Source organism: Alosa pseudoharengus, unplaced genomic scaffold (assembly GCF_046254945.1).
Source record: "Alosa pseudoharengus isolate Yale_2024_CS ecotype anadromous, Long Island Sound unplaced genomic scaffold, YU_APseudo_1.1 YU_APseudo_1.1_scf_25, whole genome shotgun sequence".
Taxonomy (NCBI): Eukaryota; Metazoa; Chordata; class Actinopteri; order Clupeiformes; family Clupeidae; genus Alosa; species Alosa pseudoharengus.
This window is the reverse complement of record NW_027468696.1, coordinates 1653439-1666202: the sequence shown is the minus strand read 5'-3', so window position 1 is coordinate 1666202 and position 12764 is coordinate 1653439. Positions and strand designations below refer to the sequence as shown.

Sequence of the window (12764 nt, the reverse complement as noted above, 5' to 3'; positions counted from 1 at the left end):
AGGACCAGACTCACAGTGCTGATTGGTTGCTGAAGTCGTACATGAATGCAGAGCTGGCATTGGATTGGTTGCCAGGTAGTAAATGTCATCACCAGCAGTGGTGGGTTGAGGGAGCTGATTGGTTGTGTGCATGTTGGAGGTGGTTGGTTGAGGGAGCTGATTGGCTGCTTGCATGGAGGTGGTGGGTTGAGGGAGCTGATTGGCTGTGTGCATGTTGGAGGTGGTGAGTTGAGGAAGATGATTGGCTGTTTGCATGTTGGAGGTGGTGGGTTGAGGGGGCTGATTGGCTGCTTTAGCACTGGCAGGGTGTTGATAAGGTGCTGGAGGCGTTGCCAGGGTGTAGATGGATGTCAGAGCTGGACTGCTCCGTTGGTCACTCTGGTTGGGTCCATCAGTGGCATGTGGAGATGTAGGCTGTATTTCTGAGAACACACACGAGTCCTAGTCGACAAAGGAATTAAATTATAATGACAATACGTCTGATGATACACCACAAACATGCAGATGCAAGATACTCACTGGTCGGATGTTTCCAGAAAGAGGTGTGGGTAACGCTAAAGATGGAATACAATTCCATTTTGTCTCAGTTCTTCTCTTCATCAGCCTAAAAGTCACTACCAGCAGAGCAAATATCACCACGGCAACAACAAGACCCCAAGAGAGATTAGCTAGATGGCCTGCGGGATTAAAGAACAGCACAGCTGATCAATACAAAGACGCTACCAGTTCAGAGGTCTATAGGATATACACAAACAAGAACAAAGTATAACTTTTTCATACAATTATTGCATGATATTTGCCTTGACTGCGTGTGTGTGTGTGTGTGTATGTGTGTGTGTGTGTGTGTGCAGCAAGCAACATACACTGAGTAAGTGATTCAACTCTCAATTGTGGAATGGTAGGTTGAAAATGAGAGTTTTGTGGTCTGCATAGTAAACAGATGAGTTTTCATTGAAATGTTGTAATCTTACATTTGTTACAGTAGTTTCTGTGAGGGGTGTAAGGAAGGTTGTATATGTGTGTGTGTGTTTACATTTGTACAAGTGTTTGTATAAATGTGTGGCTGTCTTGAATTTCCCCTGGGGATCAATAAAGTATCTATCTATCTATCTTGTATATGTGTGTTTACATGTGTTTCTGTGTGTGTTCACCTAGCCACATAAGGAAATGAGTGGGTTGTGGGCAGTGATGCCAGTAACGCGTTACTTAGTAACGCGTTAGTCTATTTTTACCACTTTTTTCAGTAACGAGTAATCTAACGCGCTACTATTTACAAACCAGTAATCAGATTAAAGTTACTTATCTAAGTTACTGTGCGTTACTATTTTTGTCATTTTCCTTAAAAAGATATATTCTTTGCTTTCTTCTTGTCTTGGGGATTAATGTCATGTAGGATATGCTCACGTTTTCAGCATGAGGACAATTCACGTGCAGCGAACGTAAACAACAATGGAGGGAGAGAGAGAGAGATGCACATTTCATCAGTCATTACTTTGAGTTTGTGTCAGCTAAACATGACAACATTAAGGTACATTGTACATTCTGTGCTGGCGACAAAGTGCTGTCTAGCTAGACATCCCAAGTCTCCCGAAGTTTTCCTGACGCCCGCAAATTACATAAAATCTCCCGGAACCTAGAGCGAACAAGAGCACGCAAGCCAGACCGTGTGCATAGCTTAACGCGCACACAACGGAGAGGAAGAGAGAGAGGAATGGTGCGTTTGTGCCTGAAGCGCATCCAAGACAGAGAGCATCCTGGTCTGTTTTGCCAAATCAACCAATCCGTTTTCAGTGTAAGTGCTTATATCTCTTTTCTCCCAAACATAATTAATCAGTTCAGTCAGTGTATCTAGGAACAGAAGCGTCATGGCAGCGTCAGTGCCCCTCAAAAAGGAAGATTTAAGACCCATTTCACATCAGACTACACAAAAGTGTACCCAATTGTCTAAAAAGATTAAAACATAATGATAATCTTGCACACTGCACTGTTTGTAACAGCAACTTTAGCATTGCTCAAGGCGGGTTAAATGATTGCAAAAGACTTGTTGAGGTGAGTTTAACAAGTGTAATTTAATTTGCATATTACTCAGGCCTATAGGCTACAAGATGGCTAGTTGCCAAGGCTACATGAAAAAAAAACAATTTCTATCAATAGGCCTTCCTTATTTGGTGCACTTAGACATTATTGAACAAACATCTGAATTTCAGTATCTAAGTAGGTTAGGTTGGGATGTCTGCTATACATTGCTGTTAAAATGCACTTCCAGTATAGTGAGTATTGGCAAAACCGGTTATCATTTTTATGTTGAGGCGTTGGGGGTGTTGTCGGCAGCTGCTGAAAGTAACTAATAAAGTAACTTGTAATCTAACTTAGTTACTTTTAAAATCAAGTAATCAGTAAAGTAACTAAGTTACTTTTTAAAGGAGTAATCAGTAATCAGTAATCAGATTACTTTTTCAAGGTAACTGTGGCAACACTGGTTGTGGGTTAGGTTGAGAATTACAGTATGGTCATGTTGGCTTCTTTAGGTAAACATGTGGACAGGCATTGTGGCTGTGGTTTGTATGGTAAGCGCGCACTTGAAAGTAATTTCATGCCATGACCACAAGGTGTCAATATAACTTCTTCATGAAATGGAGTGAGAGAGAGAGAGAGAGAGATAGAGAGAGAGATAGAGAGAGAGAGAGAGAGAGAGTCTGTGTATGCAAGAAATGAAAAAAAAGATAAATGTATTATAAAGACCTCACCGCCTGACATTTGATCATGAAAGTGTGTGGTCCTCTCAGACTCTGTGGTGTTGGACAGCGTTCTGGTTGTTGCGTTGGGGGTGGACACTGACACAGGAAGACACATTTAAAATGAGAGATTAAAAATAAACAACACAGCTCTGAGATGAAGAGAAAGAGAAGTGAAAAAGACCACAGTGCTGCAAGATTAAACGTCTCAAAATTAAATGTATCTGCATAATAATATTAAATGTGTCCCCTATCAAATAAAACTTGCATACAGTACTTAGTACTAGTAACAGTTATATCTGTGAATCAAATAAATCACATTTTGTATAACATCTTGTTCAAAATATAGAGATGATAGCTCTTTATTAAAGTGTAGTTGTAACTGTAACCTAGTGTGTTGGGGAGAGTACTGTAGTGACCTTTGCAGATAGCAGAGGTTTTGGACTGGAGTCAGACACGAGATCAACGCTCGTGTTGGTGATTCAATGCAATATGCGCAGTGGTAACTAGCAGTAAAAATCTTCAGTGGCGTTGTGCTGGGAGAATATCGCCGCTCGTGATGACTCATAGAATGCCTCTCGTCCAATCAAAAATGAATAAATAGCTTGACTGTTGTATAATAATTTATATGACTTACCTACTGTGAGCTTCACTGTGGTATAAATATCTATCCAAAACCGTCTGTCAACTCCACACCCATATGTCCCAGCATCCTCTAGTGTCAGGTTACGGATGGTCACGGTGAAGATGTTTCTGTCCTTCTTGTCCTGCAGAGATACTCTCCCTCTGTGGGTTCATTCTGCCTGGCCATCGGACCGGATGACATTAACACGGCCTTTATACTCTCTCTTCAGTAGGTACTTTATGTAAGACTCATAGCCCTTCTGATATGGACAGTTGATGACAGCATTTCCTCCCTCATGTCCTCTCACTGTGATGTCACACCTCACACAGCTCAACACTGACAGAGAGAGAGAGAGAGAGAGAGAGAGAGAGAGAGAGAGAGAGAGAGAGAGAGAGACAGTGAGTGACTGAGTGACTGAGTGAGTGAGAGAACAAGACAAAGGCCTCTAATTTGTACAACACCATGCAGTGCATTCATGCCGTCCCTCACTATCTGATGCAAATCTAATTCCTGGCTATTTTAATATCAGGCAACACCAGGTCAGCAGAGACAAGGAAGTTCTGAAATTAATTTTAAATCACACCATTTCCATGAAGCTTGTTCATTCTACATTAGCCTGCTACTATACATAAACACACAGGCTGCTACACAGGCAGGCCTTGATGCACAGTTATGATTTTCTGCCTATACACCATTTTCTGGACTGCCTGTTCACATCTACGTTTGAGAGTGGCCCATATCTGATATCTGTGTTTACATGTTCACTTTGTAACACTTGAGAAAACCTGCATGCACACCAGAGGAATTGTGGTCACCGAAACGAAAACAATCAGATGACACTGCAAATGCATGAAATAAGGATTAGGGACGGCTATTTCAGGGGATAGTTGTTTACTTTCGTTTCCAAAGTACAGAGACTCACACACACACACACACACACACACACACACAAACAAACACACACTGTATATGAATGCTCTTACCAGTAAGGGAGAGGAGTGTGAACTTGGAAGTATTCATTTCAAAAATAAGTTTTCTTCCTCGCTGATTTAATCCATAGCAGTCTCACACACAGTATGGCTCTAGATCTGACCAACAATCATCACATACATCATGAATCAAATATTGTCTCTGAAACAATTACTATACATTAAAAAAGCTCATAATTTCCGATGTGTGTCTTTTCTTTTAACTCTCTCCATCTGTGCTTTGCCACGGAACGTTATTTTATTGTCCTGATTATAGACTCGATGTCCAGATCGCCTGATGATGACGTTATCTGTGACCCTCAGTCCAGTCTGAGAAGAGAAGAGTCCTTTTTAATGAAATGGGACGCCTGATTGTTTCAGCCCCTCTGAGACATGGGCACTACCACCTCTGTTGTGTATTTACTAACCCATTCACCGACTCTCTCTCTCTCTCACTTCCTCCTCAGTTTCAGCCGTCTGTGTCTTTGTTGTCCATCTTTTGAAGCAGGTCTCTGTGTCCACTCTACCCGCTCATTTTACTGCCCCCTAGTTCTCATCTCTCTCTCCCTTTCTCTCTATCTAACAATGTTTGTCTCTCTCTCTCTCTTTCTGTGTGTCTATACGCTAGCCTTTCGTCTCTCACACCTTTTTTATGTGCAGCTTCTAGACCGCTAGTCTACCCAACACAGCACTCTGCACCTTGCTCTCTCAGTGCATCTCTCTCTCTCTCTCTCTGTCTCTCTCTCTCTCTCTCTCTCTCTCTCTCTCTCTCTCTCTGATGTCTGACTGGTAACACACTATCTGTCACATGTCTCTTGTTGCTCTGTGTCTGTGTTTTGGGTCTTCCGTTCTATTCACAGTGTTGGTGTCAGAAGGGGATGTGGGGGAGGAGTGTGAACTGGCCGCTGTTCTCTCCAGCCCATGTGCATCTTCCTGACCTCCAGTCTAATGACCAGCACTGATGCCCAGGGGTAAATGCCAATGAAACAGCATTATTGTCTTGTCCATTCTAACCAAATAACAACCCAGTCAATTTTCATGTGAATTAATTCAGTTTTATTCACTGTTGCACATTACTTCTTCATTCATATTCTAAAATGCAAAGAATCAAAAAATAATATTAGATAATCTGAACCAATCAGAGAGAGAGTGTGGCTAATCAGGTTTTTTTCCCGTGCAGAGAAAATGGATGAAGAAACAAGACATACAGATATTTAACAGTGTGTATGTGTGTGTGTGTGTGTGTGTGCGTGTGTTTGTGTGTGTGTGAGAGAGAGAGTGTGTGTCTCTGGATTCATTGTGGCTATACTGCAGGAAGCTTTACTTAAGTTAAAAATAACAAGGTGTTCTGACTACACTGCTTCTACAGTAGCTCTGGTTTGTCCTTTAGCTGCCGGGACCATCAGTTAAACCACAGGCTATTTAAGCACGCACACACACACACAAACACACACACACACACACACACACACACACACACACACACACACATACAGATAAAAGTATCTGCTAAATTAATAAATGTAAATGTAATGTTCATGTAATCCACTTTATTTTGCTAATTACTACTGTCCAATCCTTGAGACGAGGCTCTGGTAGACTGCATCAGGTTAGGTGGTGTTGGGGTTCAGGTTCAGGCTCTGGTAAACTGCATCAGGGTGGGTGGTGTTGGGGTTCAGGCTCTGGTAAACTGCATCAGGGTGGGTGGTGTTGGGGTTCAGGCTCTGGTAAACTGCATCAGGTTGGGTGGTGTTGGGGTTCAGGCTTTGGTAGACTGCATCAGGTTGGGTGGTGTTGGAGTCTTGTGGATCATTTTCATTGACAGAAATCCGCTATGAAATACAGTTCATATTTTGAACGCTATACATTAAAATGAACTGGTACATGTTTGGGTAACGCTTTAGAATAACATGTGCTTATTAGGTATTAACAGTGCATAATAAGCAGTTAACAATTCATTACTAACAGTTAGTTAACTGTTGTTATCCTTTAATAACATTAACTAACTGTTAACATGCAGCTTGCAAGTGTTAATAAGCAGCCTTTTAAGTTACTTACAAGCATATTTGTTAACAGTTGTAAGTGTTAACAAGCAGCTTGTTAATGCTTGTTAATGGTGTAGACAAAGAGGTGGATAACTAATACGCTTATAAGACCTTTCTTACCTATTTGTAGTAAATTTTGCAGCACCCCAATCTAAAGCGAGGACCATGTAGCCTAAAGTTCCATAAGCCCACCCTTCCATCTCTCTATACTGTATCTCTCTATCTAGCTTGGTTTAGCTGTGAGAAATACACCTTCAAAATTGTTGCAGTGAGCAGGAATTGAACCCCAGTCTCCTGCATCAGAATGCATCGCTACTTATTGAGCTACACTACTTTTCTTGTACAGCTGATGAAATTGTTTATTTTGATTTTGATTCTATATTCCGATGTTCTATATCACACTAGCTATGCTTTTTACAAATATGTTTCTAAAGGAAAAAGTGGTGTTTAATTAATGCAGAAACAGACCACGAATGTTTGCCTCTGTTCAAGGCAAACTGAAACATGTTTCAAATCGATCACGAACGTTCCCCTATGTTTGCAACTTTAAACCAGAGCTTTGAACGCACCCACTTATCGTCTTTAAGCCTCGGTTGCTAGGTAACCAAACTATATACAAAGCTGGCATATCTTTAGACTGCTGGCAAACTGACAAACTGTTTTATGCGTTCACTGAGCAAAGATTATGGAAATTAAACACCACTTTTCCATCAGAAACATATTTGTAAAAAGCATAGCTAGTATGATATAGAACATCAGAATATTTTCCATCAGCCAATTAGGAACAGTAGTGTAGCTCAACAAGTAGCGATGCACTCTTTGACGCGGGAGACTGGGGTTTGATTCCTGCTCACTGCAATAATTTTGAAGGTGTATTTCTCACAGATAAACCAAGCTAGATAGAGAGATACAGTATAGAGAGATAGAAGGTTGGGCTTGTGAAACTTTAGGCTACATGGTCCTCACTTTAGATTGGGGGGCTGCAACATTTACTACAAATAGGCATTAACAAGCTGCAGTTAACACTTACAACTGTTAACAAATATGCTTGTAAGTAACCTAAAAGGCTGCTTATTAACACTTGCAAGCTGCATGTTAACAGTTAGTTAATGTTATTAAAGGAGAACAACAGTTAACTAACTGTTAGTAATGAATTGTTAACTGCTTATTATGCACTGTTAATACCTAATAAGCACATGTTATTCTAAAGCGTTACCCATGTTTGTTTTTTTTAGAAAACAGTAGCAGTAAGCCTCAGTTGGTAGTGAAATGCTCACACTGTATGTTAGCGCAGTAAATGGCATATGCTTAAATTAAATAAAGATTAGGATACTTGATTTGTAGTCATACAAAAAGTCTAAATAGGCCATAGACTCACCTCTCTTGATTGTCTAGCTGAGGACAGAGGCCTCGATGGTCTGTCAGCTGTTGATGAAGTAAAATAAATGGTAACACTTTACTTGACAGTATCAATATAAGAGTGACATGACACTGTCATGACACATGAACCCTAATCCTAACCTCTTACCCTGATCCTAACCCTAATCCTAACCCTAATCCTAACCTCTTACCCTAATCCTAACCCTAATCCTAACCTCTAACCCTAACCCTAACTTGTTATGACAAAAACCGAATGACACTTAATGATAGAAGCACTATGTCATAAATGTTTATGACTTGTTAATGACACGTTCATGACAGTGTGATGTCACTGTTATGCCGATACTTGTCAACTAAAGTGTAACCAAAAAAATACAATTACGTTATTTCAGCATATCAATTTCGTGAAACCTCATGTTACGTGTGTGTGTGTGTGTGTGTGTGGGTGTGTGTGTGTGTGTCTGTGTGTGCGTGTGCGTGTGCGTGCGTGCGTGCGTGCGTGTGTGTGCTTATGTATGTGTCATACCTCTATTCCTCCTAGCTCTGTTCTTCATCAGTCTGAAGGTCATTATCAGCAGACCAAAGAAAACCAGAGCAGCCATGATACCAACAATCAGGTGTAGAGGATGACCTGTGAAGAAACAATTACATTTATTCAGTACACATGATTCACAATATTACCAGTGTGTGTGTGTGTACAAGGATACAAGGAAGTTTATTGTCACATGCATATAGTTACTGGAAGTAAGAAATGCAGTGAAATTATGTCTGGTGTCAGCCTATTTGTGCATTAATGGGGGGGGGGGTAAAAAGTGAGGGCAGTGTGCAGTGAGAGGGCATTGTGCAATATGTGTGTTGGAGAAGCTTGTGTGTGTGTGTGTGTGTGTGTGTGTGTGTGTGTGTGTGTGTGTGTGGTGGATCTCTCTCTCACCTGATGAATCTGAATTGGGATCAGACTGAAAGGGTGTGTTTCTCTCAGACTCTGATGCTGGTTTTATTTTGGTTCCTGTACTCACTAAAAATGAAAGATGGAAAATAAATCACTTGTGTCTGATATGATTGAAGTGAACCAGATTACGGTTCTACAGGCCTCTGAATACCCACACACATTTACACTCTGTGTACAACTTATTCTAGTGCCACATTAGAGTTGATCTTTAGAGATGGGATCTGCATATATTTCAAATAAATCTTCCCCCTTTCAAGTATACTGTAGCTCTAACTGTGTCAGCCTACCTGGTGTGTTGGGGAGAGCAACTGTGGTGACCTCTGCAGTGACTTGAAATGGAAAAAAAATATTATGTCAAGGTCCTTATTGTCACACACACACACACACACACACACACACACACTTTAGCGCATAGAGAAATGTGACCTCTGCATTTGACTTATTTTATACTAAGACCAGTGAGCATACACCAGGAGCACTGGGAAGCAGCACTGAGGCTGAGTAGCAGTGGGGGGAAACACGCAGACAAGGACCCTTCAACAGATTCAACAAAGTAACTTATTTTCTATCAATACAGTAAATTAGTCTTAATACGGGTTTTCCAAATGTTACATGTTATTTGGTGTGACTTACCAACTGTGAGCTTAACTAGGGTTTTATTATATATTTCCCCTGTGTCAACTCCACACTCATATATCCCAGCATCCTTTAGGGTCAGGTCACGGATGGTCACGGTGAAGATGTTTGTGTCCTTCTTGTCCTGTAGAGATACTCTCCCTCTGTGAGTCCACTCTGCATCTTCTTCAGACCGGATGATTTCTACACGGTCTCTATACTGTCCTCTCAGTAGGTACTTTTTGTTGGACTCATAACCCTTCACATATGGACAGTTGATGACAGCATCTCCTCCCTCATCACCTCTCACTGTGATGTTACACCTCACACAGCTCGACACTGACATAGAATCACACACAGACACACACTTCAGAGCACAGATAAATGCATTGTCTTATTTTAACACACACACACACACACACACACACACACATACACACATACACACACACACACACACACACACACACACACACACACACACACACACACATATATATATATATACATACACATAAGCAGCACTGTGTATGCAGCAAGAGAGCAGTGGTGGGATTTAGTGGACAAGGACCCTTCATATGGACATTGAGGAAAAGGTGCTGTTTATTCCTCAAGCACACACATTTATTAAATTCATCCAAAGGCACATTAAACTGCATTTGTGCCCCTGGTCTGCGAATCAAGATCATAGCTGTTCATTATAAGTGATGAAATGGCAAAGAGTAACAGATATAAGATTTGTAAATACAGTAATAGCCCAGTGTGTCACAATGCGAGCTGGGTGTGACCAAATGCATGACAAGACGCAAAAGCTGAAAGGGACATTGAAAAGATTATTTTACTAACTCCGAAGTACTTACTGTACAAGACACAACGTACACAGGAGACACAAAGGCAGCAGGGCAGACAATCCCGCACACTGTTCTACTGTATAAGCTCCCAAAGTGGTTGAATAACAATGTTTCGACCAGAGGTCTTCATCAGGTATCATGACAAAAGATAAATCCTTACTGTCGCACACATTTCAGTGCACAAAGAAATGCAACCTTTGACTTCTTCTTATTTCATAAGAGCAGTGAGCACTATACACACAAGGAACACTGTAGCAGAAGAGCATTAAAGCAATGATCAACCTTTTGTTAAACATCAGGCCCAGATGTTTTAGAAAAGAATATATTCAAATCCAGTTGTCTTCAACAGTGTGTAATAAGCAATGTCTCTATGTTGAAATGATAAATTGATTAAACATTGCACAGCAAAACATCATCAGTAAGGAAGATGCCGGAAAAACTGACATGGGAGTATTTCAAGAGCAGTATATGACAGCACAGCAGTGCATGATTTGTACTTGTTTGCTCATAAGTGGGTACAGTATCATCAAACAGCACTCTGATACCAGTGCAGAGAAATGAAAATGACCATGACAATGACGGCCCCTGTGAGGTCTCATTCCAACAAATCCGGCCCACTTCCTGTATGAGTTTGACACCCCTGACCTAGGCTCTACTTCTGGATGATGACGAGTTCAAACTGTTATGTATTGGGGTAGTTCTCATGTGCTGGCCTCTTGATTTACGTGTGGATGTTGAGGAAACGGCTGTTTATTCACTCCTCTCTCCCCCATTTTCCTCCTGGTCCAGTTGATCAAACCAGACACAATTCAGTGCAAGCCCATAGCTGCTGTGTTATAAATAATACAACACCAAGAAACAACACATATCACATTCACAAATCATACCACAGAGTAGCTTGTTGGCTGCCATACACTAGCTGAATACTTCTAAGGGCTATCTAAATGTTACATGTTAATTTATATGACTTACCCACTATGAGCTTCACTATGGTATACAAATCTTCAAGCCATCTGTCAACTCCACACCCATATGTCCCAGCATCCTCTAGGGTCAGGTTACGGATGGTCACGGTGAAGATGCCTCTGTCCTTTTCATTCTTCTTGTCCTGCAGAGATACTCTGCCTCTGTAGGTCCATTCTGCCCGGCCATTGGACCGAATGACATCAACACCATCTTTAAACTCTCCTTTCCATAGGTACTTTATGTAGGACTCATAACCCTTCTGATATGTACAGTTGATGATGCCATTTCCTCCCTCATGTCCTCTCACTGAGATCTCCTTACAGCTCACACAGCTCAACACTGACAGAGAGAGAGAGATGAGGAGATGAAGAGAGAGATGGAGAGAGAGAGAAAGAGAGAGATGAAGACAGAGAGTGAGTGAGTGAACAACACAAAGGGCTCTAATTTGTACAACACCATGCAGTGCATTCATACCGTCCCTCACTAATGCAAATATGGAAACTATGGCAACACCGGGTCAGAAGAGACACGGAGGTCCTCAGAATTCCTTTACAGTGACATCACACCATTTCCATGAGCCTAGTAATGACCAGGTCCATATTTCATTCTACATTAGCCAGCTGCTAAAGGCGGTGCTAGTGTAGTGGCTAAGGAGCTCTGCTAGCGTGCAGGAGCCTGAACGTTGTGGGTTCAATTCCCCGTTTCCACTGTTGTGCCCTTGAGCAAAGCACTCAACCCCAAGTTGCCCTTGTAATACAGTTGACTTGTCACTTGGGTATACAGTCTGCTAAATTATTATACTGTATGTAAAGGTACTACACCCACACACAGTCAATCTCAGAGACACACACCAACACTCTCTGTCTACCAACAATGTGATGAAAATATGAAAGCTCTTACCAGTAAGGGTGAGGAGTGTGATCTTGATAGAGGTTTTCATTTCAAATATATCTACTTCCTTGATGTTTTAATCCATAGCAGTGTCACCCTCTAGATCTGACCAACAATCGTCACATACATCACAAATCAAGTATGAAACATTAAAAAAAAAACTCATCAAAAGAAATGTCACATAGCAGATCTGTTTGCTTTCAAAACAATCTGTGGCTTTCTCTTTCAACTCTATTGAGTTGAACACAGAACATTATTTTATCGTTTTATCAGCTCGATGTCCAGATCCCCTGGTGATGATGTCATCTGTGTCCCCCAGTCCTGTCTGAGCTGAGGAGAGTCTGTGTGCCACTCCCTCCACTCGTTTTACCGTCCCCTAGTTCTTATCTCTCTCTCTTTCTCTCTCTCACTTTCTCTATATCTAATAATGTTTGTCTTTCTCTCTCTCTCTCTCTCTCTTCCTCTCTCTTGTTCTGAAGAGTGCCTATCCGCTAGCCTTTCGTCTCTCACACCTTTTCTTCAGCAGACAGTCTACCCAACACAGCACTCTGCACCTTGCTTTCTCAGTGCATCTCTCTGTCTCTCTCTCTCTCTCTCTCTCTCTCTCTGATGTCTGACTGGTAACACACTAACTATCTGTCACGTGTCTCTTGTTGCTCTGTGTCTGTGTTTTGTGTCTTCCGTTCTCTTCACAGTTTCGGTGTGAGTCAGAAGGGGATGTGGGGAGGAGTGTGAACTG

At 41.5% G+C, this 12764-nt stretch overlaps 1 protein-coding gene across 1 annotated transcript in view; it reads right to left on the bottom strand.

The window, feature by feature from the left end:
• LOC143099198 (uncharacterized) overlaps window positions 1-12205 on the bottom strand; it is a 28411-nt gene extending 16206 nt beyond the window's left edge. Inside the window, exons 1-4 of the mRNA XM_076262270.1 lie at window positions 12035-12205; window positions 11141-11473; window positions 9336-9656; window positions 8990-9031 (exon numbers count right to left, since the gene is read on the bottom strand). Coding sequence (XP_076118385.1) covers window positions 8990-9031; window positions 9336-9656; window positions 11141-11473; window positions 12035-12074 — 736 coding nt within the window. The 5' untranslated portion in view covers window positions 12075-12205. The remainder of the gene's footprint in view (window positions 1-8989; window positions 9032-9335; window positions 9657-11140; window positions 11474-12034) is intronic.
• Window positions 12206-12764: the final 559 nt, after the last annotated feature.